We start from the raw sequence: 26,811 nt of genomic DNA on the forward strand, positions 1-26,811 counted from the left end.
AATCTAAATTTTTTTTAGTTTAGAGGTATATATAGTTTTTTTTTAGTTCAAGAATATATATATATATGAATATTTTTCTTAGTTAAGAGAGTTTATTTGAGTAATTAAGAATATATATAGAGTATATGTAAAAATTAATAATAATTTAGAAGGTCTAAATAATGTTTTAGAATTGAAGAATAGAATAGGAGTAATTTAATAGAAGGAGAGGGCAATTATGATATTTTAATTTTTGTTATGTGAAAATTTCTCTATAGTAATCTTTAAAATTTCTTTTAATAAAAAAGATTATACGAAACCTTTTGTGTAACTTTTAATTTAATTATTAAAACCCTCTTGCTGTCTTAATCAAAAGGCAACCGTTATTTTGTCGTCCATCATATCTAATAGTATAAATCATTGGCTAATTTCTCTTACTATATGACCATATGTATGTAAACAAAAATACTTCTCTGACTCAAAAGAGAAATACTACTCACTTGTGATTTAATACGTAAGCAAAATTATTATTTAAGTTAAAAGTATAGTAGTTTTGAACCAAACTATAAAAGGATTGTAATTTCCCTTGAGAAAAAACTATTTCTCAAGCTAATATATGGTTATTATTTATAGTTAACTTTTCCAACAGAGTTAATTATAATTTTATTTATTTTACTGAAATATCCTTGTTCTCCCTCCACCCCTTTGCAACAAGGCCATTGAAGGGCATTTCAGCTATTTAGCTGAGAATATCCTACAATAATTAGACAATGACATAGGCGGTGATTTGCAAATATAGGAGGTTCCTCGGAACCTTCTCGCCTCGTCCCCACCCTATCTTCTAGTGGCATGGCACTTCCGTAATAGTATCCAAACTCTAGTGCCACTCTCATATCCACTCCAATATTTATAGCCCTCTATACCCCTCATCCTTCTTCCACCTTCTTCTCGTGTCCACCATCATTCTTAGATAGCGAGATAACAAGAGAGAGAGAGAGAGAGAGAGAGAGAGAGAGAGAGAAGGAATAGATAGAGAGAGAGAGAAAAAAAAGGAATAGATAGAGAGAGAGAGATGGCATCTCGATATGAGGTGGAGTTAACGATTACCTCGGCGCGCGACCTGAAGAACGTGAACTGGCGCCACGGCGAGCTGAGGCCGTACGCGGTGGCGTGGATCGAGGGCGGCGCCAGGTGCTCCACCAAGGTCGACGTCGACAACGGCTCCGATCCGATCTGGGACGAGAAGCTCCTCATTCCCTTACCTCCTCAGGCACGGCTCGATGAGGCCGTACTCTACATCGACGTCGTCCACGTCGACGCCGAGGAAGGCGTCAAGCCGCTCGTCGGCTCGGCCCGGCTCCCCCTCCGCGACGTCGTCGACGAGGTCGGGATCGGCTCCAAGGCCACTCGCAGCTTGAAATTGAAGCGTCCGTCGGGGCGGCCGCATGGGAAGCTCGAGGTCAAGGTCGCCGTCAAGGAGCCGGCGCGCTACTACGACCCGTACGCGCCGCCGTATGGCCAATCGGCATCCAGGGGATACGATTCATACGGCTACGGCCAGCCCTACGCTTCTGCGCCGCCGCCTTCCGGATACCCTTACCCTGCGCCGTACCCCTACGGTGCACCGCCGGCTTCAGGGGCTTACGGCGAGCCGCCGTCTGCGGCTTACGGTGCGCCGTCGTCGGCATACGGCGGAGCTCCGGCTTATGGATCGGGCGGTCCGGCGTACGGGACGTCGGCCCCGGTGGGGCAGGAGAAGAAGTCGAAGTTTGGGATGGGGACGGGGTTGGCGGTGGGGGCGGCGGCGGGTGTACTAGGAGGGCTGGCGCTGGCGGAGGGAGTGGATTACGTGGAGGACAAGATCGAGGACGGTGTGGCGGAGAGGGTGGAGGACGACCTCGCGTACGATGATGGCGGCTATGGGGGAGATGACTTCTAAAATCGGGAACCAAATGTGGAAGAATAAGTTAGTTATTCGTGCGATGTTCGGGCTGTTCTCTGTTTTATTGTGTGTGTGCGTGAGAGAGAGAGAGAGAGAGAGAGAGAGAGAGAGAGAGAGAGAGAGAGAGAGAAGAGAGAGAGAGTTTAAATTTAATGTTATTAACTGAAAAGAAGATTAAAAGCTTTTAATGGAGATGAAACTATCGAAGGATAGCGTTAGTTTAACGATTGGATGTAGACCTTGGAATATGCTGCATCAAGATTGTGCGGGCTACAGCTTATTCCGTCTCTCTTCTTTCTTTTTTGTTTTAGTAATTTTTATAAATCACATCCTATATTTTGCATATTTTATAATTCACACCCTATTTAAAAAATTTTACAACACGACTCCTCATTTTCTCTATAATATTTATTTAACATCCTGAGTTAATTTAATCTAACCATAATCAAACTGAATGATACCAGAAAGAGAATATTCTATTATAATCCACTATGTAATTTATAACATTCCTAAATTATCCTTGTACTTATCTCTAATTTTATTTATAACATGAACATCCATATTTGTTGCTTTTTTCTCAAAATATGAAGAACATCACCTAAATGTCAAGCCAATCTTATAACTTCCAAACTCCAAGCCATGGAGATCGCTCCCCAAATGCTAAGCCGATTTTGTTGATTGAACTAGAAACATAAAGAAAAATATGTAAAGTTGGGGGAAGCTTCTAAAGCTTATAAGTGGTAGGAATTTTGGGAGATTCTGACTTATGGGTTTTGACATTATAATTTTGTGAGGTAAGATTTAGTTATAGATAAGAGAATTTAGATTTTATGGGATTAGGGTTTAGTTTGAAAAAAAAAATTTGTGGGGATTTAAGTTAGATCAGAACTTTTTAAAAATATTTTAGTAATCTTTGAACTAGAGTCACATAAACTATATAACATAATTAATGTCAGTTAGCTAAAGTAACGTTAGGGTATTAAATGAATATTATAAAAAAAATGAGAGATCTTATTATAAAATTTTTAAAGATGGAGTGCAAATTATAAAATAAGTAAAATATAAGATATGATTTATAAAAATCTCTTTTTTTATAATAAAAAATTATAGTATGTAAAATTTATAATAGTTTATTATAGACTAGTAGAACGTCACTATAATTTTGGGAGTATTAGATAGGTCAGTAGCTTTTCTTATCGGTCTATACAACTTCAAATTTTGACTTACAGTTTTACATCATATCCACCAGTTGCTATGAAAGGGCACATCAGTCGAAGAGGGCATTTAGATTTCGAGTTAAATAGCCTTGATGGGACTCTTTCAGGTTAGGCATACTTTGTCCAAATCAAGTCAGAAATTATGATATTCTCACTACTCTCTACAATCTTGACTATAAACATCAGATAACATCATCATTCGCAACAGCAAAGTTGAAGAAGAGAGCATTGTAAATATAAATTAAGCAACAAACCTTTTACATAATAAAAGGGCTAAAAGTTTCGAGTTAAAGAGTCGATCTAACAAAAGATAGCAGCGTTTTAGAAGTACAAAAATAGCAACCCACTCGAGTTAATCTCTTACTCCAGGAAACATAACTCTACGCTGCTGCTTTTTCCTTCTTTGGCATCCTGTAGCCACCCACAACACAAGCATGATCACGCTCAAATGGCTCCAGTGTGACCTGCTCCGAAGGCTTGAACTTGTCTGCTTGGAGCTTCTTCACTTCCTGAGCAAAGACCGCCTCGGCAGGGACAGTGGAGTCGATACAGTTTGCCTGTGATTGAAGGATGTAACAAAACATGAACAAATTGAACGTGGAAAAGAATGAAATGAAACAATATATTGCCCATATGTAAACAACACCAGGTTATCCACTGGAGTAATGGTTACAGAGAAGCTGGCTGCAAAATATAAAAGTCTGCCCATAAGCTGAAAATATTAATCGATATACCTTTATTGAAATCACAAAATGACCGCCATTCTTCAAGAAATATGAGGCATTTAGTGCTAAGATCCTAGCCTGCAGAACCAAATGACTGATTAGAAAATTAAACTACTACTATAAGCAGAATGTAGTTCATATCATAGTGGACATTTTCCAGTTTTTGGAAGGAATGTACTTTTTTGAACTCGAATCCTTAATTTCCTGAGGTAACAGGTACTTAAGGAGGCATAATTAGCAAAGTATCAAGATAATAAAAAGATCTCTGTCAAAGAATGGACTTATAGGTAAACTATTCATTACCACTGCCTGCTTTTTACAAAATTAGGCATCTGAATACATTGGAAGATTTTAGTTAATATCCCGCATCCATCTAATTTCAATCATTAAATTGCACATGCACTACATTCTCCACTAATTTACTTGCTTGTGCTAGTCATAGTCCAATGACTTTTCTTTGCACATGCTCAAACTCAGCAGATGCTGTCAAGCTTCTGCTGGCACTTATTGAAGGAAAAGCAGCAGTGCCAGAAGGAGCTGACATTAGGCAGAAGGAGCTGCATGGACCCTAGTGGCAATCAACAAATTATGCTCCCCATTCATATATGTATATGGGTGTGTACGTCTATGGTATTATACATACGTGCATACAATAACCCATATGTAGTCATTTCTCAAGAATGAGTAGAGTGCGTTATTAAGAGCCAAAGTCCCTAAGAATAAAATAACATGGAGAACAACATTTAGACCACCTCGGGAGAATTATGTGATGCCATATCATGTATATTGCAAAATGTGAATTAAAATAATCATCAAGAAAGTTGTTACGAAAAAGATCTGAGAAAGATCCAACTGTAATATTAGATTATAACTGATGTGATAGAAAAGAAAAATCACGATTGATGTGAAATCCACATGATAAGTAATAGAAAATAATGCACAGAAAAAACATAACTTAGTGACACAAGCACATCAGAAACTCGAATTGCATCATCCATTATGATGTCCTGAAGGGGAATCCGAGTAGGCTCATCATTTGCTTGGTGTCCAAATAAAACACATAGGTGCAAAATACTTAAATTTGACAAGGAAATCGAAAGGTCGTTGTTTTAAAAAAAGGGATACAAAATCCAATAAGATGAAAGTTGGATTGATGTGAAATGCACATGATAAGTATGAGAAAATAATGCACAGAGATAACAGAACTTAGCGACACAAGCGCATCAGAAACTCAAATTGCATCATCCATTATGATGTCCTGAAGGGGAATCCGAGTAGGCTCATCATTTGCTTGGTGTCCAAATAAAATATATAGGTGCAAAATACTTAAATTTGACAAGGAAATCAAAAGGTCGTAGCTTTAAAAAAAAGGATACAAAATTCAATAAGATGATAGTTGGGGAGAGGAGGGGAGAGACCATATCAATTAGGCAAACTAATTGAAGTTTGACTAAAGATAAATAAAGAATAAAAAAACATAAATTTTATGTAAACTGGACCAATAGCCCTTGTTTTAACAGAACATTCCATAAGGTATCCACTTAATTTAGTGCTTCAATAACTATATCTTTCATGTTACATGGAAGAAATTGTGATGAAATTTAAAACTAGTAATATTATCATAAACATAACCCTCCATGATCTTTAAAGGAAAATAAACAAGAATAAATAACCCTATATAAATCCATAGAATAACTTGAGAATATAGAAAAGAACAATGATAACATCTATACCTGGTCTGGCTGAGCAACATCGGAAAAGATGACATCAACCATGCCAACTAGCATTCGGTATCTCCCAGGATGCCTAGCATCTTCAATAATTGGAATAACATTTGTTCGTTTCTTAGCCATGTTTACAAGATCCCTACCACTTCTATGTGAAAATTCAACCGCATAGACAACTCCTGTCTGCCAAGTTACTTGTAATGAGATATGGTATAAACATTACAAGAAAATATATTCCGAGTAAAAAGAACTTACAGGTCCAACAAGATCAGAAACATGAGATACTGTAGTCCCTGATGCAGCTCCAAGGTACAATACTCGAGATCCTGGAGCCTGCATAATGTATCATGAACTTAGGAACAGCAACTTGAAGATCTAGCAGAGATGCAGAATGAATATGGACATAGAAAAGTAGGAACGGATTAATATCTGGAACAACGAGAAATTTTCCAAATTCTGAAATGAATGAAGCAAAAAGCAAAAAGGTAATTCCAAGTTTCAAAACAAAATGAGTAGGCCGTGTAAAGAATCATACTCCATCAAGTGTACCATTCACTCTGCACAAGCACTATCTTAAGTATGAAATGTACCACTCAACAGAAGCTGTAGCTGAAGAAGACAATCAACAAAAGATTCCACAGGAACTCAATCGGAATTATTAAGAAAATCGTTGAGAGTACTAATCAAGGTACTACATAAAATGAAAAATTCACTGAAAAGAGCAAGGGGTTCAGCTAGTACAACACAGGATACATGATACAACTGAAAAGCTTGAAAGAAAAAGGAAAACAAACACAAAAACAAAGAACTAAATATAAAAACAAAAATAAAAAAGTAAATAAATGGCAATATCAAAAGGATAAGCGACATCAACAGGACAATCATACATCTATATACAATGAATATATGGAACTGTTGAAAAAGATGCTTGCAAAATAACTGCATAAGGTAAATAACTAGTAGTCAATGCCCTCAAAGTTGCAATATATGAACATGCCCAGCTAAAATAAGAAACAACCTACTAACACAGCAACAAAAACAAAGAATCTTACAAGAAAAACAGAGAGAAACTTACAATCCAAATATTATCAACGCCACCAAGAATAGCCGCCGCCAACTTCGAGCGGAAGGGGTTCCACACCCTGTACTCAACCTTGGTACCATCCTCATTCTAAAATAGAGAAGCCATCACTGTTAGAACAACAAAAGATAGCAAATAGTAGCATAAAAGAAGCACCTTTATGGTTAATACCCACCTGGACCGAGACCCGCTTCTCACCATACACGGAATCTCCCACAACCATGTTCTTAGTACACAACGCGTCTTCCTTCCCCTTGGCAACAAAGACTCCGTCGTGCCTATGGGGTTGAACAACGACCTTGCTCCCACCCCTCATTCCACCACCGCGACCACCTCCACGCCCTCTTCCTCCTCCACCACCACGGAAGCCGCCGCGTCCTCTTCCTCCGCCTCGGCCTTCTGAACCTCCACCTCTCCCGCCGCCTCCTCTTCCTCTTCCTCTAAACCCGCCGCCATCGCTGCGGCCCCTGAAGCCTCCACCGCGGCCACCGCCTGAGAACAATCAAAAGATATGTTAAGACATACGAATCGGAAACCATGATAGATTGGAGAAGAAAAGGAGAAGCGATTGCCTCTTGGGGGTCTCATCTCAGTGGAAACAATAGATGTTGACGGGAGAGAGGAGGCTGGAGTAATGGTAGTCGAGCTAGGGTTTCTGGGAGGAAGGTGAATTTATAGCGAATGTCGAAGGGTGTGGGTTTAGGGTTTAGGGTTTAGGGTTTAGGAAAGTTGTGTCGCAAAATCGCAATGACGAAAATATCCCCCCCCCATCGGGTCGGCGAACGGAGCCCGGAAACCCAATAGTAGATCCAAATCCAACAAGTCTTATCGGGTTTAATTTTAGGGATCTAATATGCAAATTTTCTAGAGGGTTTCTTCGGTGCAATCGAATTAATTCTTTATCAATCAATTTGATGAAGATCTAACGGTTAAGATCTTTAAGGGTATAATAGGAATGAAAGATATTTAGGTTTAGCAGGTAATTTTTTTAGATATATAATCTTGCACATTATTTTTTAACAATTATATTATCTTAATATTTTATTAAGTAAAAGACATATATATCATTAATCGAGAGTAATGTATATATATTAAAATAAGGGTATTGATGTCTTTTATAATTAACTTGATGAAATTTTAATTACATTTTATCTTTTTAATTATTTTTTATTATTTACATATATCTCCCATTAGTTTAAGATTGATTTAAATTAAATTTTAATAGATAGAGATAGAGAATTATATTTAAATTAAAGTTTATCTCCAAACAATCAAATTTAAATTATTTAATATTAAATGATATCTCCTATAATTAAGGCATAATTATATTTAAGAGAGAAATCTTAACGGAAAAAACGTATAGAGCGCTTCTTCGGTACTTATCAATCACTTTGATGAAGATCTAATGGTTAAGATCTTCAAGGGTATAACAAGAAAATTGGAAAGTTAGGCACACGTAATTAATCCTCTTAACTGATATACTCGTTTTCTTACGTAATGTGGTTTTGGAACCGGTACCGGAAAACCGGTACCGGATATAAAAACTGGCTATTATAGCCGTTGGATTAAGATTATAAGTTTTAAAGGTGCATTGAAGTATTTGCCAATTTTCTATGCTTGATCCAGTCTAATTATTTAGACAAAATTCTGCTAATGATATATAGCTAATCTTGATTGAGTCTCAGGTTATGAGAGGAAAAGTCCTAATTCACTCAAATATACACATTTGAGTAGGGTTTTCCCTTTATCCCACCTCTTTTTATTCTGCATTTCGAGCAAAATACTCTGGATAGTGCTTAGAAGTTAAAATTAACATGACCTTTTGAATATGAAGTCAGGATGGCCGAGTGGTCTAAGGCGCCAGACTCAAGTTCTGGTCCTCGTGAGAGGGCGTGGGTTCAAATCCCACTTCTGACAACAAAAATAAAAAAAATATTTGTTTTTGCATTCCATTGGGCGATGAAGCCCACAATATTTGCAGACAACTCTCGTATATTATTTTTATACCTCCTTTAGCCCTTTTTTTTTCCTTTCTTTCTTACAAGCCCTTTTATAGAGTGCTATGTCTAGCATAAATCTACTCCCTTTTACGTACTAGTTTAGAAGTTCTTGAATCAGTTCAAAAAGAATCTCTAAATTCAAAGCAAAACGAGGCCTTTGATAAAATATTATATTTCAATTAATTTTAGATGAAAAAACTAAAGGTTGGCTATGGGTTTGAACTACGAATAGGTTACATGACATTATAACTAAAAGTTCAGTAAAACACTTTAAATTTTAGCCTAATCACAAAGAGATAAAAACTTTTTAAAATTACGTGAGATGATTCAAAGAACAAACGCCTCGTTTCCAACAAAGAGCCCGCAAACACTCGGTAGGAAGCACCACTAGAAGACCTTAAAAATAGTTCGGAGCACTGAAACATCTTCTTGAAATTATTTCCTGGGGGTGAAAATTGAACGAGTCTTTATGTGAAGGTCTTATAGGTACCAGCTGCAATTAAACGATGGAATTTCAAGGCAACATAGAATGTAACATGAAGTTATTTACAGAGTAACAAATAAAGTTGATAGGTAGAGCTGAGATCACTTTGGTGCCAGTAGCTGAAACACCATGTACGCGAGATCAGAGAATCACTATATAGCTTAGAGATCCGGCTTGCCGTGTACCTCATCGTCGTCGCTGTACTCATCTTCACTCAGCTCCTCATCACTCGATTTTTCTTCTGCAGGCGCACTGATGTCTTCTGGCTTTGCATATTTCTCACAATATTCTGTATGAAGGAAAACATTGAGATACATCACTTGAAGGAAAAGGAAAAGACCAATACACCAATCATAAAATATTTATGTTCTGTTTATCTGTTTAAACAAATTATTGCTAAAATACTGATATAACCCAACAATGGAGTCTTCTGCTGTTTTTAGATCCAGCCATGTTTATAGCTCTACAATCTGCCTGCATCGTTAGTAGAGATTATCCCATAAAAACTCTTAGAGGTGCAGCTTTCATTATTGACAGTGTCTTGAGCTATTCGCTAATTATTTATTAGAAGCTTTCCTGAAGAAATGTTTCTACAATTGTATGGTGGAAAAGTAAGAAAAGGAGACTGGAGAAGTCAATAAATAGTATTCCCAAGACTTTCAAGTTGAACTGAATGGTATAGAGTACAAAACCTTTGAATTTCTCAGTGAATTACATTACTTTCGCAGGTCATCCAAATATAATAAAATGCACAGGTCATACCCAAATGACAGAACACAAATATGACCCAAAATTGCTGGAGATTATATTTGTACAAATGCATCTCTGGAAGCATCAGTTTAACTTGAATTTCTTTAGTAATCATCCAGCAGTCATAGGCAGGAAAACTACAGTTATTTAGTTATCAGACAATATGTTGAAAGGAAATATCGGAGAAGAAAAATTCAATATAATGGGCTCATCTAAAATTGCCACAATCTCAAATTAATTAGGCCAAAATGTAAATTGAAGTTAAATGACCTTATAATTGATGCACATATCAGAAGACAATAAGTGAGAAATATGAGCAGGAAAGAGGAGAGTTGGAATAAAGATAAAGAAGGGACCACCAGTATTATGGCATTTCTCTTTTTAAGCCAAATATATATAAGAGGAGCCCTATTGACAGTTTGAAACAGTCAATCTCATAGATTAATGAGTAAAATGACAAAAAAATTCCTGACCATCTCATATCATATAGGGAGTATGATCCATAGTTGCAGGGAACTTCATATATAGTACAGTACACACACAGAATCCTATTCTAAAGCAGCTTCAGAAATATTTCCTCAGCTTTGATGACTTCATACTTTACCTGGCGGCAGATCTAAAGATACAATCATCTTCTAGAAGCTGTTATGCCCTTCCACAGAAGCAGAAGATTCTGTCTTTTGACCTCATAGCAAGAAGAGAAGCAAAATTGAATTGGTCGAATAAGTGACAATTCAGAAGAAATTGCTAAAGTCTATTGCATATCATTCTATAGAATGCAAGACCGTAAAGTTTAGTTTACTAAAAGATTTGCATTTCACCAGCCCTTCCTCCCACCCATGAGTTCCATCAATATGTTTGCATAGTTATTAACATATATTGCAAATATGCTAGCACATGATTGAATCTTTTGGATGATGACCTAAATTTCTGCACAACTTGTATATGAAATAGGGTACCAACTACCAACACTTTTTGGTTTAGCCAAAAACAAAGGACAGAGGTGAAGCAAATAATAAATTAAGATCTTCTAAGTTTCACGCATCTGCAATTTCTCAGTAAATCCACTCATTTTTAGAACCAGTCGTATATGTTGGAGAACTTGTGCCTTCAGAAATATATAACAGAGAACGAGAGCATGATATCATATCTTAAAAATCTAAAGCCAACATTAACATCTATTACTAGTAAAAGAAAAAAAAAGGAGCAGTTTCTGTAGTGAACTTCAGCAACAATACATGACGATATGTTGGTGTAAGGAAATGATCACTTGCAAAAGGTTTAACATTGAAAATCAAAGCAACATCCCAATATAAAACCAGCATAGATTATCAATTAAGAGATTAAGACTCTGCCATTCCACTCTATTGATGTATAAAACCAAATGAGAAAAGGTAACCACATAAAAGGTTGCAAGATGTCACCTTTGACTTTTTGTTCATAAGCAGGTCTATCACGCATCATCAATGAAGCAGCCTCACCATTTAATGGATCAGATGGATTAGGATATAAAAGAAGTTGCGGAAGGAAAACTTCAAAGACATTCACAAGATCTGAAAATGTCAACCATGAAAGGCCATAAAATATATCAGAAAATGATAACCAAATTACAATCAACATAAGACAATATTCATAGCTCTAACTTAGAAATGAATTTCATATCTGTTAAAAACTTTTACCAAACATTGGACTCCATTTCTGGTTGATGACATCTAAGCAAACTGAACCAGACCTGTACAAAGATTAGGCAAAGGAATTAGTTATTGCTAAAAGGAATACTGTAGGACCCAATGGAAAACCAAGCTGCCAAATCTAATAAGAACTCACATTTCATCAACATTGGGATGAAAGATCTTATTAACAAAACCAATGGATGGAGACTTATAAGGATATGCATCAGGCAATTCAACTCTAATCCTCCACACTCCCCCTTGATAAAGACCTGCAGCAGCCAAATTTGGAGATTAAAAAAAAAGGTAAAATTTGAGAAACACCCATCACTTAGAAATCCATAAATTATCTAAAGGTAGATGAATAAAGCCTATCGCTAAACCTGGAGAAAAATAGATTGTTAGGTAACTACCTAATCTGTCCTGGATGGAATAATATCTAGACAAGGAATCAGAAGATGCACTGATCCAATCAAGTTCTCCTATTGCTCAATTAAGCAACACGAGGATGAATTTTTATCATAAGGTGGATTACAAGAACACAAAGTGAGCTCTAAAGAAGACCAATTTCCTAAAGAAATTGGGGAGTTATGAAGGCATCTTCTACATCCACAAAGAAGGCAAAAGAAACATCACCAACCAACTAAATCCAAAGTGAAAAACACAAAGGAGCACCAATCCATCAATCCTGAAATAAATCACAAGAAAGGAGATTTGGGTATTGTAGTATACTCTCTTTAGGTCCATGGAAATCAACAAAGAACTCCTGCATCCCATCATTGATAGTCTCCACCTTGTAATCACTCATCATCCTTGAGATCCCAACATAAAAATAAAAAAAAGAAAGAGAAAAGATCAACTTTTTAGAGATCAGAACAAAAAAAAAAAATGACAATCTTTATGGAGATCAAAACAGATGAGATTTCTCAAGATTCACAGTTTCATCATGTCCATCTCGCGGCGTTTACTCGGAGAAGACATTGCTTCCTTCTTTTCTCCTCTAGAGAAATAAAGTTTTGAGAACTATTTGGGTGTGAAGAGACCCAAAGGAGTTGAAGACCTCTTTCTATTGCAGAGGAGATAAAAAGCACCAAATTATAATGCATACAAATCTAATATATAATTCCCTTCTAAGGGCCTCTAAATTATTCCATATCATTCCCGTTTTACCCTCCGCAATGTATATTTCATATCGTTTTCTTGATGCCCTAACTTTCTGTGCCTTTTTTCTAGTTATAAAAAATAAAATAAAAAACTTTTCTGTGCCTCTTTTTTTTTCTGAAAATTTCCTATTTCAACCCCTACTTCTTTTATTTTTTATTTCAACCCCTCTTCTTTCCTCTATTAGATTTGCCCACAAAGACTAATGCCACTAATCATAATCAGGAGTTAAAATAATTCCTATTTGATATCGAGTTATCTTTGATCCAATATTCCCTATTTGAAACACAATAACTAAAAAATAAATAAAAATAACAAAAATAAACAACTACATTCAAAACAGTTAAATTATCATTTATATTTTTTTACGTCGATCTCCTAATTTTATTATTCTAATTTTAAAGGAATAGAAAAGGAGAAGTTCAGAAAATAAAAGGCCATTATTTTATTTTATTTTTTAGAGGTATTAACTCTTGCTACGTGTCGACTGTCCACTCGATTCAAATGGTGCTTTATGTTATATTAACATTTGGGGAGCAAGTACTTGTGTGAAAATTTTGGTATTTTATTTGCAAGGTATTTTGTGGACACACGGCATAAAACTCATCTTATTTATTTATTTATTTTATGTTTGAATTAAAAACGTTGGGTGTAGTGTTGTACGTGTTCTTTGGCAGTTTGAGGTAGCTTTTACAAGATGGAAACTGTTACACGTCACACGTGTTTGTTGCATGTTGGAAAACGAGAATAATAAGTGTGATCCTTGTCATCTACACCAAAGCTGATCCGTTCACTTGTTGGTAATACTCTGGGATATTATTTCTAAAGAGGAGAAAAAAAATAATACATATATAACTGATATGAGTAGTAATTATATATATTAATCGTCTCACGAAGTAAAATAATAATGTTTAGTTATTAATAAATTAATATACTAAAATAAAATATTATTTAATTATTATACTAGAATAATTATATTCATATTCCACAGAACAAATACTTGGAAATACTTATTTGAAATGAATAAAACAATGCCGCATCATCTTATTTGTAGAATATTTAGTATTTTTGAAGCATAGTTTACCCTCTTTTAGCTTATTGAAGCATTTAACTCTCGTTTAGTATAAAATAAATTACAACTGTAAAAAATATTTCCTGTGGCAAAAAAGTTACAAAATAATTAAACCACCTCTACCATCTCTAAATGAGTCTTTTTATATCTTTGGTTGACTCACTGTTGTAACTTACTCTTGGCTGCAGAGAGTTAAGCGCTCAAGATTGAAATACAAGTAGATAAGTTTAATATCAAACCGAACCACAAAGAGTAGGTTTTTCTCTGAAGAGCCCAAAAGACTGCTGTTTGGCTTCATGATGGATGTACAATATAATTTGCTACAACAATAAGAAAGAACAGGAGAAGAGATCAAATAGATATCCATTTTTTTTCTTACATGGTGGAGAAACATTTAGATACACCACTGCGGCGAACTATGAATCAACTCCCATTTTGCAAGGCCAGCTAGATCTACAATCCAGGAAAAACAAGATTGTCAAAAATATTTTACATAAGAAATGCAAAAGAAACAGTATGGGGATAAGATTTACTGGAAGTTATTGTTGCACGCACCTGGACCCTGAGATCCTATCCTGTTGTTACACATATAGCTGTATAAGATTCATTAGTTCACAGTCCACATTATAATGCCGAGGGGCAGAAAGATAGAATGCAGAGCAAGCTAATGCGAAAAAAATTGAGGCATACTTGGGTCAATCATTCTGGACCTGGGATGTAAACTGCTCATGTTTTACCAATTCATCTTTGAAAGTCAGAAGATGAACTCGAAATTCTGCAGAATCAGAGAAATACATATAAAATTTGGCAGTCATTACAAGATAAGCCTGACAAACCATTCTGCTCCTAGTTCATCAGAGATACTTACCTGAGTTCACTGGCAACTTCTAAAAGGAGGGTTCAACTTCCAAGATATCTTACAACATATTGAACTACCATCTGCATTGGTAGTGACTCCCAGTTCCAGAATATATATACCCAGCCAGGTGAATGAGGTGCGGAACTCACCTAGCCCTCAACTTTGGCTAACTGTGTGATCTCATGAGTTCCATGTATGAGAGATAGCAATCAGTTGTGTATATAACATGAAAAAGCATGAAAGAATATTACATGGCTGCACTAGGTACCTAGACCTTACCTCTTTCCAACATATGCATGATGGTGGTTGTTTGTGCAAAATTTATATAGATCAAGTTAACAAGATAAAAAGAACAATGCATAAATACCTCATGGAAGCAAGCTTTAATGATCAAAGAAAAGCAATATGAGTTTGATGCCTAGGTTTCTCAACCCGCTGACTTTCCAACACCTTCCTGCTTCATAGTAAGAGCAACACAATAAGAACGCTAACACCAAGAGTTCCTTTTCAACTCATGCATGGACCTTACAATTTAGCCAACCCTAAAAACTATGCAAGTCATCTGTGCAGCATAAAACATCACTGGCCCTACTCGCCAGGAGGAATCTTTGATTCATGGTCAGAGACCAAGGCACAGATTCACATGCTGTAGAAAGGCAAAAATGAATTAACATGTTCGCCTAGAAATGTTAAATTATGTAACTCTGTTAACTGGGAGAGGTAAAGGAGATGTAAAGGAATAGGCATATCTGACTTACCTAGCTAAGTGAGATGGATTAGGCATGTAGAGTATCAGAAAAGAAAAGTATTACTCTCTTCCTGAGGATGCTCATATACTCCATTCTGCACCACCGTCGAGACCCAATAATAGCCAAGCCTTAGTATCAGGCAAAATGCCTGCCTTGAGCATAGTTTTATACATATCATAAATTTTACGACGGTCTCCCAACTTGCAATATCCAGTGATGAGAGACGTATAAGTTACCACACTAGGAGCGAGCCCAATATCTATCATTTCTTCCATGAGAGAGAGTGCAATATCCATCAGAAGCAACTTGCTATAACCACTAATTAAGCAAGTATATGTAAAAGCATCAGGTGATAATCCCCTCCTTTCCATTTCTCTGAATAGTTCCACAGCTTTCTTCATGTTCTTACATTTACAGTAGTTGGCAATTAGAGAAGTATACACAATTCTGTCAGGCACCACTCCCTCTCCTACCATTACCTCAAACAATTTCATAGCTTCACGAAGTTTACCATCATTGCAGAGCCCATTCATGAGGCTTGTATATGTAAATATGTTGGGTGATATACCCTCTTTTGACATTCTGTCATACATCATTAAAGCTTCCTCCATCTTCAACATTTTGGCAAAACCATCTATAAGGGTACTATAAAGAACAACATCAGGAAGATGCCCTCTCTTTATGATATCTGAAAAAACTTCCCAGACAGCATCTAACTTTCTTTCTTTGCAAAGGCTATTGATGATGACTCCATACGTATGAAGATTCGGTAGAATTCCCAAATCACGTACTTCATTTAGGAACATAAAGGCTTCTGGAACAAGTCCTTCTTTGCAGAACCCATTAACTATCACAGTGCAAGTAACAATGTTGGGCATAACCCCATTATCAAGCATGAGTTCAAATTGCCCCAATGCTTCTTTCAAGTGTCTAGTTTTGCAAAAGGCGTAAATAATGCTAGTATAGTTATAAACATCTGGAACATATTTTTTCAGAACCATGTCATTCCAGAGGTTACGAGCAACTTCCAGATCCCCGAGCTGACAATAGCCATGGATAAGGATGCTGTAAACAACTTGGTCATGCTCAAGTCCTCTGTCTTCAAGCTCATGGAAAAGTTTCAATGCAGTTTTCACTTCTCCTGTCCTGCAGAGCCCATGCAAGAGTGAGCTATAGCTGACTGTTGTAGGCATTGTTCCACTGTCCACCATTTCAACAAGCAGCTTATAGCTTTCTGAAACATCACCATGCTTGCAAAACCCATCAATTAATATGCTGTAGCTATGCAAATTTGGTGGAAATTCACATCCCTTCATCTCATCCAAAATGATCCTAGCTTTGGACAGCTGGCCCTCCTGACAAAAACCATGAATCACAGCATTGTAGCAGTAATCATTGTATGGAAGGCCTCTTTGACGAAGCTCCTGAAGAAAGTGCCTTGCATATTCCACATCCCCAGCGCCACAAAGTCCACGGATGTAAGTGGCGTATGTCACAGCATTTGGGCTTACACCATTCTTCTCCATTTCACAAAGAATCTCATAAGCTTCTTTCAAACATAATGTGTCTTGGTCAGTATACAAATCCATCATGATCGAATATGTATAGACATTTGGCAAGGGGCCAGAGTAATTCATATCATGAAACAAACTTCTAGCATATCTGACTTGCTTCCTTTCCACCAAGGACTTCAGCAAGAAATTGCACAAGGGCAGCTCTAACCCAACCTTTTTGGCTTCCTGATAAGTTTCAAGTGCATCTTCAAACATTGAGGACTCTACAAAAGCACGGATGGCAGCTCCATAGGCTTGCAATAAGCTCATGGCACCATCTAAACGATCAACTAAAGTAGAGATTAATCCAAACAACTCCGGACCAGCATTCTGACAGTAATTTACAATACTACCAACCAAACATTGGATCTCTCTATTCATTCTTGCTGATGAAAATGCTTGAATGAGCACCGCGAACGACTCCAACGAATGAAACAAACCATACTTGTAAACTGATTCCCTGAAGCTTATTTCCCTCACAATGCTCCAATCCAAAGTGCGCACTACGACGGCAACCAATGGATAAAGACCCGCGACTCTACCGCTGCAAGGATTCAACTTCTGTTTGCTATTGCCGCAACTGGTAGCAGCTTCAACATGTGGTCTAGAACTTAAATATTGGTCATCCAACAAGGATAAGGAAGAAGATAAAGAGTACAGCCTCAAAGACCATCTTTTTCCTACGAGAGCTTGGCGGAACAATCCCAAGTCCACCCTAAGCATAGACTTGAACTGATCCCACTAATTCTTATACGGAAAGAGGCTAAACCTAGATGGAACTTCATGGAACAAGCTTATACGAATAAGCCCAGAAAGAATAAATAGGAGAACAAAGCCAAAGGTGTCCTCTTTATGAGAAATTTACACCATATCTTACACGAGAATCAAGAATCTGTAACTAAGGGGTTAGATTTCCTGAGCAAAAGAACGACTTTATCCAAAGTTTGAGTGCGGCGCGTATGAAAAGTTGCTAAAGTTATTCGGGGGAAGAGATACTACTTAGCTTCCGGTTTGAGGCTGGAATAGCTCTTCATCAGAATAGCGGAGAGCCTGGGAAGCCACAAGGAAATTGGAGAGGAGAGGAGAGGAGAGGAGAGGAAGAAGGCAGCGGCCGGCAGAGAGGAAGAAGGGTTTTAGGAATTATAGAAAAGCTGGGCTGAGACGGGCCGGGCCGGATTTACGATAATCCAGTGAGCTAATGTTTTTTTGGGGGTTAATTATACTTTGATCCCTCAAGAATAGACTATTTTCATTTTTATCCCCCCCCCAATATATATATATATATATATATATGTATTTTTTTTTTCTCTTTTACTCTCTACTATTCCACTAAAAGTGTTAACAAAAACTACGAAATAACTATTATGCCCCTAGAATATCTACTCCTATGATTAATTATGCTCACCACGATCGGAAATCATCGTGATTTAAAGATGGGTTAAGGGGATTATTGAAGGATTATTAGCAATGGGATTAGTTATGGAGCACTGGATTTATATCTAAGGTTGGAATTTGGGAAAAAGATGAATAGAATTAGAGGATTGACGATGGATGAAAGGATTAAAGTTGAGACTTTGACTTGAGAGGATAAAAGTATAATTAATCTTCCTCTTTTTTAATTATCAAAAACATTTCTATACTTTAAGAATTATAGAAGAGCTTAACATCTAATGAGCATCTAAAAATTGAGAATTAGACCCCATCTAAAAATTCATTAAATGAAATAAATTTACTAATTATAGATATAAACAAATAAATATGAAAAAGAAAAAAAAATGATTACAAATCAGTTTTGGGTCGCATGGGATAATAATAAGAACTTTACATCCACCAAAAGAATTTCGATACTTTTAAAAAAAAATTAACGTGTATAACCCTTGAAAGATCTCTTATTTATATGTATACCCTTTCTAATATTAATATATATTAAAAATATAAAAATATCACTCTTCTAGTTTTCATACATTTCTCTCTTAATTTCGGATATTTTTTTATTAAATTATTGAGATTTATCCTTATAGTATTTAAAAATTAATGAGAAAGCCATCTATATAAAAAAAAAATCATATATTTACAAATAAGAAAATTTTAAGGGTATATACGCAAAAAGTCTATTTTGCTGATCTTCTTAGTTCTCTATCTAAGTTTCTCCCTTCCTTCTCCTCCGTTGCAAATTAGGTAAACAAAATTACAAGAACTTCTACTCTTCATTTTGGGCAATACCATAGGCATGCAAATGATATTAAACCCATTTGAGTAGAAGAAAAGAGATTTAAGTGGGCAAAAAATAAACATCCTAACAAGCTGTTTCAAGAGGAGAAAGGAGATAAATCGATCGTTCTAATAGGCTTAAGTTGCACTACTAGATCTTCAAACAAGTTCTCTTCAAGCTAACTAGACTGCGTTGGCAGCTTGATTTCTTCTTGTCCACCCCACAACCTCACACGTTCCAAAGCTTGTGCTGCCTGCAAAGTTGAATATATGATAAGAATAGTGAGAAAAAATTTCTCCATTTTCCATCTTAATGCAAGTATATATCAAGCATAATATTTGAACTTCAATTTAGTCAGAATTCACCAAGAGATTTTTGCTGTGATAGTTAAACTTTAAAGAAAAAGAATGGAAGAAGATACTGATAGTTTCATTTTAATCATGGATTAATTCTAACAGCAACTAGTTCAGAATGACCATAGTTATCATATGGAGATGAAAGGAAGTACTAGTGGTAAGTTATGATGCTGGTGCTGCTACTTTTGAGTTCCTAAAATTTTCAGTTCAGAGAAAAGAGAGGCCGAAAAAAGAGCATATTAGTTATTTGATGTACCTCAGCCTTCCAGTCAGTTTTCCACACCACATACAGTAGAATTATTGTCTGCATTGAAGTTCCACAAAGCATGCCAGCCCAAATTCCCTGAGATCATAGCATCTATCAATTACAAAAGCTCTTCGCAATCGATAAAGAAAAAGTTTTCGACAATTATTACTTTAGACAATCAACAAGAACATTTCATTTCATGCCCAGTTAGCAAAGTTTGCAGGGTTCATCCTTCTATTAATATAAGAATCATGTGGCAAGCTAGAGTAAGGTTATTTACTTAGCTATATTAGTTAAACATCTAGGAAGAAATTTAAATCTGAGAACAAAGTTTACCTGCACTCCCCAGTTGAACATATAACCCAAAATGAAGCCCAGAGGAAGCCCAAAAATGTAATAGCTACCCAAGTTTATGTATGCAACCAGAGCTTGCCATCCACCTCCAACAGCAACTCCTTCTCATGGACAAATTTGATCGTATTAAGTTCCCACATTACCGCCATTATTGCTCACAAGAACAACAAATTAAGATGTTGTAGTAAATAAATAATTACCTGAAATTACAGGCTGAATGCTATTCAGCACCATGGTTACAGCGAGGAGGTGTGCTAGATTTGCAACTGCTTTCTGGAGCTCTTTGTCACTGGTAAATATAATGGAAAAATGAGATCGAAATGCTAATATGAAGGCCATGGCGAGGAGCCCAAATGCTAAGGATTGGGCAACCACCACAATGACTGCATGCATTGTAGCCCTTGGTCGCCCAGATCCTAACTCATTGGAGACTCGAACACTGCATAGAAGAACGTAATAACTATCAAATTTAAGTTCAATGTAGTGATGGATCGTTACCAACTTAAGAAGAGTTTTCTTTCAACCTTATGGCAGCATTGAGTCCAATGAACAGCATTCCTTCCCAGCCATTTATGTTCATGCTGAAATAAAGGAAAAAAGAGGTTCTTTTTTTTTTGTCAGACTAATCTAAATCTTTGCAAAGAATGTAGCTATTGTTGCAATAATACTTTCTTTCTTTTTTTTGATAAAAATTATTGCAAGAACTCACCAGATGGAAATGGAATCCACAGCAATCTCAGCGTTGTTAAGGTGACCAGTGAGCACCACAAGGACCATCATATACCTGTTAGAAAACAGAGGCGGGGAAATTTATAACAAACACCCTAAGTTTTGGGTATTTATAATTCAGCGCCTGGGTGTTGTTTTTATTACATCATTTCCCAGTAACAAATACGTAAATCATCCAAAACTTACCAGATCTCGAGGCACAGCATCACGGCAGAAGCCAGCGACAACTTGACAAATGCCCACAACTCCTTGAACGCCGACCAAGAAAGCCCCGTCCATCCGTCCTTGCACCATCCGACGACGTAGATCACCTGAGCTATCGACATCAGCCACGACGACATGTTGTACGCCGCCGCGGCGCCGCCGAGGCCCCAGTGGAAGACGAAGACGAAGAGACCCAGCAAGCCTACATGGACTACGAGTGCAACGAATCCAATCCACGCAAGCACTGCGACCTTGCTCTGTGCCTGGAGGAACTTTTGGGTGGGGAAGTTTACGGCCAACGCGAACATCTGGGGGAGGATTCGGAGGGTGAACGCGCCGGCTTCGGCGGCGACGTCGTCTTCTTGGCCGAGGAGTTTGAGGATTGGGGTGGCGAAGACGTAGAGGGGAGAGAGGAGGAGGGAAGAGGTGAGGAGTATTATCCAGGATCTTTGCATGTAGACTCCCAGCATTGCCACGTGGCCGGCGCCGAAGGCTTGTCCGCATAGTGTCTCCAGTGCGCTTCCCATGCCAAGCTTAACGATGGAAGGAAATGGTAATTAGTAACTAAAGAAACAAATTTTCATAGACCCAATTAGTAACAAATTTCGGCTGTAAAATTTCCTACAACTGGGTCCGCAGTAATACACAACGTTGACATGGAAAATAGAGACAGAGGTGAGAAGAGAGCTCACGAGGAATCCAAAGGAGAAATTGGAGACGACGGAGAGCCCAATCGCCACCGCCGACAGCTGTAGGTTGCCGAGATGCCCGACGAACATCTGGGTCGTCGAATTCGTCCCATAGAGGCAAATTATATTGAACGCGATCGGTGCGCCGATCGCCCATAGCCGGTTCGACTCACCCAAAAACACACCCCACGCTTCCCCACCGTTCCTCACGACCGGTGCGTCGTCGACCTCCTCTTCTTCTTCGTCTATTTGTTTCGCTCCTTTTACTTCCACCACTAAGGCCCCGGTCTCCTCGTCGTTCTCGCTATCCAATGCTACCGCCATGGCTCGTTTTCGCCTTCTCCTCGGCGTTGACCTTCGTGTTGTTCTCGAAGAGTGAGGAGGATATGGAAGCCATTTTTGGGTCGGTGCTCTTTTCTTGGTGGGGCTTCTTGTTTTTGGTGGACGATGGAGAGTGAAGGGCGGAGAAGGTCGCGGTCAACGGTCACCCTCTTTTCCCTCTGCCCTCTTTTTTGCTACTGTTTTCTTTTCTTTCTATTTTCTTCTTTTCATGTCAACATCTACTGCTAGTTCACTTTTAAAAAGTCATAGCTATATAAAATAAAATAAAAAATCATAGCTCTAGTGGTGTCAAAATCAAGAATACAAACCAAAGTTGGAAGGAAGAACACCAATCACTCTATTATGGTACAAAAAATTTCTAACCATGGATAGCCTGATTACATTCTCTATGAGTAAGAACAAAAGTATATATATGTCAAAGTTCTAATTTTAATATCATATTAACTCATCAACTATATTAAAACGTCTAAGCTGTTAGAGAAGTGATCATCATACAGGAGGTTGAGCTAACCCGTAGGAATCGTTTGTTTCTACGCAATTGGATGGTGAATTGTCCATTATTGAGAACATGCAGCAGAGGTCAGAGTGAGTTGGTTTATGACCTTGGAAAGGAGATGATTGGATTCAGAGTTTCAGACCACAAAGTTGCAGCTGATAGGTTGATCCAGGTAGTCTTTTTTTCATGGTTGATGAGTTGGTTAATCATCAACTAGGTAATAAGGGAAAGAGACATTTGGGAACCAAGTTTGTGGTTCTTTGAATTTGAGCAATATTGGATCACTTAGTAGACTCTGTTAGAATCTTACCTATTTTCCTACAACAAAGGTAACACATCCAGCAAAACAACCATACTAGAGAGCAACTAACTAGTATCATTGATCTAAGAAAGTTACAGTGTCAAATGTGGATACAGAGGCCCCTCATTCAAGCTGAACGAGAATATGCCTAATTTTCATATGTTGTCACAAAACTTTTGAAAGCATCAGATCATGCAACTGCATCAACGAATGCTGCTCGATCAGAGGAATTTGCGAAGAATCCTACAATTACCTACAATTGCATCTACTCGGTCCTGTATGGCGACAGCTCCAGTCCACCGGTTTCTTCGCGCGCAGGAGACACTTACATTATCAGCCTCCAATGTACTAAATAAGTTTGAATTTGGTTGTGGCGAGTTTGAGAGAGAGATAATAAGATTCATCAAGAAATTAAAAGATCCACCAATCGATCAGACCCTTGTTTAACTTATATTCATCAAGTTCCTCTTGAGCTAGCTAGGTTCAATTGGTAGCTTAGCTTCATCTTGTCCACCCCACAATCGCACACGCTCAGAAGCTTTTGCTGCCTGCAATGTTACAAGTATAGTATTTTTGTGATCACATTAATTAAAAGGAAAACATATAATTTTGCACATTAATCTGGAGCTGAATATTTATCTAGTACTCAAAGATCAGCATCTCAAAATCTGTTCTACAATGGGAACTCTCTTGGTAAATACTAAATCAGATTGGCAGGGCTAATTCTTGTAAGCATCTACCTTCTGATGTTAAACCTCTTTCATATGAGTTGCAAATCGTTTCAGATCTAGGAAGTTTAAACAACCTCGATAATCAAAGTATTGCAATGCATCGGACAAATTTTTGATAATGACAAGTTCTTCTATTATACATGAACTAACAAAGAGCAGGTACCTGGGAGAAATCTATTACAACAGGGAAAATCTACTTTTTAGCTTATGGTAACAGAAACTAATAACACCAGAGCATGGCATCAGAGATAAATAACTTTAAAGCAAATTATATGTAAATTTACCTCAGCACTCCAGTCATTTCTCCAAATTATGTATAGTAGAATCGCCGTCTGTAAAGCAGTTCCGCAGAGCATGCCTGCCCAAATTCCCTGAGATCAGCACAGATAGTGTTACAAAAAGCTCGCAAATATATATACAATCAAAAGAGGATTACACTCAGGTACTGTGATAAATAAATGAGTTCGTTTTCAGCCTAAAATGTGGTAGTTTTGGGAAATTTGAGGCCAAAGTGCTAAAGAAGTTAGCTGGGAGGAGAAATTCACCTGAGGTCCCCATTGTAGGATATATCCCAAAACATAACCTAGTGGAAGCCCAAAAATGTAATAGCAACCCAGATTAATGTATGCCACCAGAGCTTGCCATCCACCTCCAATAGCAACTCCTGCTCACATAACAAATTTGGAGTACGTAAGTACCAAATCATCCATACCACCTTCGTAAAAGCTCAGCTGGTAACAGCGTTATTATCAACGATCCTTCCATAACTCGAAAACCATTGCTTACCTGAAATGACAGGCTGAATGCTATTAAGCACCATGGTCACAGCGAGTAGATAAGCTATATTAGCAACTGCTTTCTGTAATTGCTTGTCACTGGTAAATATGACGGCGAAATTATTTCGAGACACTAATATGACGGCCATTGCAAGCAGCCCGATCACTAGTGACTGGGCAACCACCACAATGACAGCATGCATCGTGGCCCTGGGACGACCAGATCCTAGCTCATTAGAGACTCGAACACTGAGAAGGATAACAAAATAAGTTCAGCATGGACATGAATCACAACAAATGAATCCTTAATAGAATAGTATCACTCATTCACCTTATAGCAGCACTGAGTCCAATAAAAAGCATGGCCTCCCAACCATCTATGTTCATGCTGCAAACAAGCAGAGAGATCTAATAGTTATTCACTGTCCTCATCTACAGCTCTACTACTATTAAAATTCCAAATATTCTCACAAATATGCCAACTACGATTACCAGATAGAAATGGAGCCAACGGCAATCTCAGCATTGTCAAGGTGGCCAGTAAGCACCACCAGGACCATCATGTACCAAATCTCCAGGCAAAGCATCACGGCAGAAGCAAGCGACAACTTAACGAAGGCCCATAACTCATTGAACGCAGACCAAGATAGTCCGGTCCACCCGTCCCTGCACCAGCCGACGACATACACAACCTGTGCAATGGAGACCACCCACGCCGAGATGTTATAGGCTGCTGCCGCCCCGCCCAGGCCCCAATCGAACACGAAGATGAAGAGGCACAACAGGCCGACGTGAAATATAAGAGCAACAAAAGCAATCCAGGCCAGGACCATGACCTTGCTCTGTGCATGAAGAAACTTTTGGGTAGGGAAATTTATCGCCAGCGCAAACATTTCCGGGATGATCCTGACTGTGAATTTGCCGGCTTCGATTGCGATAGCATCATCTTGACCAAGGAACTTCAGAATTGGGGTGGCAAATATGTAAAGTGGACATAGAAGGATTGCGGCGGCAGTTAAGATGATCCATGACCGTTGCATGTAGATGCCTAGCTTTGCAACTTGACCAGCACCAAAGGCCTGCCCACATAGTGTCTCGAGTGCACTCCCCATGCCAAGCTAGCAATAAATAAACACCATTAAAGCAATGAAGAAGAAGAGCTACGGGTATTTGCATACAGCACCTAAATATAAGTGAATTTATCATCTAAACGACTGAACCCTGCAATTTTTCATTGGAAAAAAATGGTTCTTAAACAGAATTGACTGTCATCCTGGATTTAATCAAAATATTGAAGACACAAATTGAAGTAAGAAAATAATTCCTTTTTTAAATGTCATCAACAAACTGGCTTGTTTCTTGCTAACTTCAAGGAAAAAAGACAAGGTTGCATGTAGGTTTTGACTGCATAATTAGTTAAATATAGGGTGTTATTACATGCCAATTCCCTAAGAGTTGATAAAAGTTCAATAGATTTCCAACTTCTAAATTTTTTCTACCAAAAAGTATTCTAGAGAACTGCTTTGCCATATGGGACCCGATACGATTACCCAGGAACTCGATCCGACCGATCGTAATCTCAACCAACGTGGCATCGGATCGGATCCGAACTAGATCGACGACGTCCATCCCGATACGTGGACCCAAATTTTAACATTAAAATCTCGTCACCCAAAGAACCGGAGAAGAGGAGAGCACGCGCGCGCGCGCGCGCGAGAGAGAGAGAGCTCACGAGAAATCCGAAGGAGAAATTGGAGACGACGGAGAGGCCGATCGCGACGGCAGAGAGCTCGAGGTTTCCGATGTGGCCGACGAACATCTGGGTGGTGGAGTTGGCGCCGTAGAGGCAGAGGATATTGAACGCGATCGGCGCCGCGATCGTCCAAAGTCTCTTGGACTCTCCGACGAACATCTCGCATGCGTCCCTCCCCGTCCTCACCAGTGGCGCATCGTATCCCTCCTCCTCCTCCGCCGCCGCCTTCATCTCCTCCTCTTGCGGCCTCCACCCCTTCTCCTCGTCGTCGATGGTATTCGTCTTCTTACCGAGGAGTGGCGAGTCCAAAGAACCCATCTTTGGCTTCTCTCTTCCTCTCTTCTTCTCTCTGTGGTTAGTATCGATCAGAAGCTATTGCTCCCTGCTGCTATTTATGGCGTAAGGTTTCGGGATTGGAAAAGGATGGGGGAAATTGTACATAATTGGAAAGGACTGTACCTTTGAGCGGCGCACGTGATTACGCTGTTTCCATTTTACACCCTAAATTATGTCCTTTTTACTAATACATCAAAAGATATCATGAAGTACTTACCAACTAATCATTGTTTAAGAACAAAGTAATAAAGTTAGCTGCTCTGGGATTATCAACTCAATTGATGATTTTAAAATAATCTATGTGAGCAAATGTAAT

General features: G+C 38.1%; 6 protein-coding genes and 3 non-coding genes across 12 annotated transcripts; 2 read left to right on the forward strand and 7 right to left on the reverse strand.

Moving 5' to 3' along the window:
* Window positions 1-905: 905 nt before the first annotated feature.
* On the forward strand, window positions 906-2,145 carry LOC140788922 (protein SRC2 homolog). The gene has a single exon (XM_073138458.1). It carries the CDS (start codon window positions 1,052-1,054, stop codon window positions 1,916-1,918), a length of 867 nt encoding a protein of 288 aa, XP_072994559.1. The 5' UTR covers window positions 906-1,051; the 3' UTR covers window positions 1,919-2,145.
* Window positions 2,146-3,351: 1,206 nt separating this feature from the next.
* Window positions 3,352-7,375, reverse strand: LOC140788276 (rRNA 2'-O-methyltransferase fibrillarin 1-like). The gene is made up of 7 exons (XM_073137463.1): window positions 7,244-7,375; window positions 6,847-7,163; window positions 6,666-6,761; window positions 5,846-5,923; window positions 5,597-5,773; window positions 3,873-3,941; window positions 3,352-3,695 (listed from the first exon to the last, which is right to left on the reverse strand). Exons 1-7 carry the CDS (start codon window positions 7,257-7,259, stop codon window positions 3,519-3,521), a joined length of 930 nt encoding a protein of 309 aa, XP_072993564.1. The 5' UTR covers window positions 7,260-7,375; the 3' UTR covers window positions 3,352-3,518.
* LOC140789987 (small nucleolar RNA snoR60) lies at window positions 4,832-4,905 on the reverse strand. The gene has a single exon (XR_012109287.1). It is a non-coding gene; the product is annotated as a small nucleolar RNA snoR60 (small nucleolar RNA).
* LOC140789986 (small nucleolar RNA snoR60) lies at window positions 5,083-5,156 on the reverse strand. The gene has a single exon (XR_012109286.1). It is a non-coding gene; the product is annotated as a small nucleolar RNA snoR60 (small nucleolar RNA).
* A 1,129-nt stretch (window positions 7,376-8,504) lies between the features above and the next one.
* TRNAL-CAA (transfer RNA leucine (anticodon CAA)) lies at window positions 8,505-8,588 on the forward strand. Its single transcript has one exon. It is a non-coding gene; the product is annotated as a tRNA-Leu (tRNA).
* A 549-nt stretch (window positions 8,589-9,137) lies between these two features.
* LOC140788959 (ubiquitin-conjugating enzyme E2 4) lies at window positions 9,138-12,785 on the reverse strand. Of its 2 annotated transcripts, XM_073138510.1 has the most exons (7): window positions 12,513-12,672; window positions 12,308-12,387; window positions 11,733-11,847; window positions 11,585-11,637; window positions 11,330-11,458; window positions 10,510-10,582; window positions 9,316-9,444 (listed from the first exon to the last, which is right to left on the reverse strand). In XM_073138510.1, the coding sequence occupies exons 1-6, from the start codon at window positions 12,554-12,556 to the stop codon at window positions 10,551-10,553; spliced, it is 453 nt and encodes a 150-aa protein (XP_072994611.1). In that variant the 5' UTR covers window positions 12,557-12,672; the 3' UTR covers window positions 9,316-9,444; window positions 10,510-10,550. The 2 variants fall into 2 exon arrangements, with proteins under 2 accessions (XP_072994610.1, XP_072994611.1); XM_073138509.1 differs by lacking the exon at window positions 10,510-10,582 and having other exon boundaries at window positions 9,138-9,444; window positions 12,513-12,785.
* Window positions 12,786-14,014: 1,229 nt separating this feature from the next.
* On the reverse strand, window positions 14,015-17,842 carry LOC140789698 (uncharacterized). Of its 3 annotated transcripts, none has more exons than XM_073139493.1 (6): window positions 15,426-17,842; window positions 15,035-15,121; window positions 14,677-14,837; window positions 14,499-14,583; window positions 14,364-14,401; window positions 14,015-14,261 (listed from the first exon to the last, which is right to left on the reverse strand). In XM_073139493.1, exon 1 carries the CDS (start codon window positions 17,690-17,692, stop codon window positions 15,497-15,499), a length of 2,196 nt encoding a protein of 731 aa, XP_072995594.1. In that variant the 5' UTR covers window positions 17,693-17,842; the 3' UTR covers window positions 14,015-14,261; window positions 14,364-14,401; window positions 14,499-14,583; window positions 14,677-14,837; window positions 15,035-15,121; window positions 15,426-15,496. The 3 variants fall into 3 exon arrangements, with proteins under 3 accessions (XP_072995594.1, XP_072995593.1, XP_072995591.1); XM_073139492.1 differs by having other exon boundaries at window positions 14,342-14,401; XM_073139490.1 differs by having other exon boundaries at window positions 14,364-14,583.
* Window positions 17,843-19,055: 1,213 nt separating this feature from the next.
* Window positions 19,056-22,180, reverse strand: LOC140789017 (protein DETOXIFICATION 35-like). The gene is made up of 8 exons (XM_073138595.1): window positions 21,764-22,180; window positions 21,054-21,604; window positions 20,848-20,922; window positions 20,663-20,719; window positions 20,339-20,577; window positions 20,121-20,239; window positions 19,794-19,880; window positions 19,056-19,434 (listed from the first exon to the last, which is right to left on the reverse strand). Exons 1-8 carry the CDS (start codon window positions 22,082-22,084, stop codon window positions 19,360-19,362), a joined length of 1,524 nt encoding a protein of 507 aa, XP_072994696.1. The 5' UTR covers window positions 22,085-22,180; the 3' UTR covers window positions 19,056-19,359.
* Window positions 22,181-22,956: 776 nt separating this feature from the next.
* LOC140789386 (protein DETOXIFICATION 35-like) lies at window positions 22,957-26,516 on the reverse strand. The gene is made up of 7 exons (XM_073139062.1): window positions 26,139-26,516; window positions 24,899-25,524; window positions 24,738-24,794; window positions 24,417-24,655; window positions 24,176-24,294; window positions 23,915-24,001; window positions 22,957-23,447 (listed from the first exon to the last, which is right to left on the reverse strand). The coding sequence occupies exons 1-7, from the start codon at window positions 26,475-26,477 to the stop codon at window positions 23,373-23,375; spliced, it is 1,542 nt and encodes a 513-aa protein (XP_072995163.1). The 5' UTR covers window positions 26,478-26,516; the 3' UTR covers window positions 22,957-23,372.
* Window positions 26,517-26,811: the final 295 nt, after the last annotated feature.

This window comes from Typha latifolia, chromosome 5, assembly GCF_019914945.1.
Source record: "Typha latifolia isolate L0001 chromosome 5, TyphaL0001v2, whole genome shotgun sequence".
NCBI lineage: Eukaryota > Viridiplantae > Streptophyta > Magnoliopsida > Poales > Typhaceae > Typha > Typha latifolia.

What these genes read in the sequence shown, in the direction of transcription:
- LOC140788922 (XM_073138458.1), top strand. Translation starts at nt 1,052, where the DNA reads ATGGCATCTCGATATGAGGTGGAGTTAACGATTACCTCGGCGCGCGAC.
- LOC140788276 (XM_073137463.1), bottom strand. An exon ending in AGAAGCGGGTCTCGGTCCAG is followed by an intron (nt 6,762 to 6,846) that starts GTGGGTATTAAC and finishes TCTCTATTTTAG; the next exon opens with AATGAGGATGGTACCAAGGT. An exon ending in ATTTTGTGATTTCAATAAAG is followed by an intron (nt 3,696 to 3,872) that starts GTATATCGATTA and finishes CTTCAATCACAG; the next exon opens with GCAAACTGTATCGACTCCAC.
- LOC140788959 (XM_073138509.1), bottom strand. Translation starts at nt 12,556, where the DNA reads ATGTCTTCTCCGAGTAAACGCCGCGAGATGGACATGATGAAACT. An exon ending in TTTCCATGGACCTAAAGAGA is followed by an intron (nt 11,848 to 12,307) that starts GTATACTACAAT and finishes TGGCTGCTGCAG; the next exon opens with GTCTTTATCAAGGGGGAGTG. An exon ending in CATCCCAATGTTGATGAAAT is followed by an intron (nt 11,638 to 11,732) that starts GTGAGTTCTTAT and finishes ATCTTTGTACAG; the next exon opens with GTCTGGTTCAGTTTGCTTAG.
- LOC140789698 (XM_073139493.1), bottom strand. Translation starts at nt 17,692, where the DNA reads ATGCTTAGGGTGGACTTGGGATTGTTCCGCCAAGCTCTCGTAGGAAAA.
- LOC140789017 (XM_073138595.1), bottom strand. Translation starts at nt 22,084, where the DNA reads ATGGCGGTAGCATTGGATAGCGAGAACGACGAGGAGACCGGGGCCTTA. An exon ending in ATGCTGTGCCTCGAGATCTG is followed by an intron (nt 20,923 to 21,053) that starts GTAAGTTTTGGA and finishes GTTTTCTAACAG; the next exon opens with GTATATGATGGTCCTTGTGG. An exon ending in GGACTCAATGCTGCCATAAG is followed by an intron (nt 20,578 to 20,662) that starts GTTGAAAGAAAA and finishes TCTTCTATGCAG; the next exon opens with TGTTCGAGTCTCCAATGAGT.
- LOC140789386 (XM_073139062.1), bottom strand. Translation starts at nt 26,477, where the DNA reads ATGGGTTCTTTGGACTCGCCACTCCTCGGTAAGAAGACGAATACCATC. An exon ending in TCCTACAATGGGGACCTCAG is followed by an intron (nt 24,002 to 24,175) that starts GTGAATTTCTCC and finishes TGCTGATCTCAG; the next exon opens with GGAATTTGGGCAGGCATGCT. An exon ending in GAAATGACTGGAGTGCTGAG is followed by an intron (nt 23,448 to 23,914) that starts GTAAATTTACAT and finishes GTAACATTGCAG; the next exon opens with GCAGCAAAAGCTTCTGAGCG.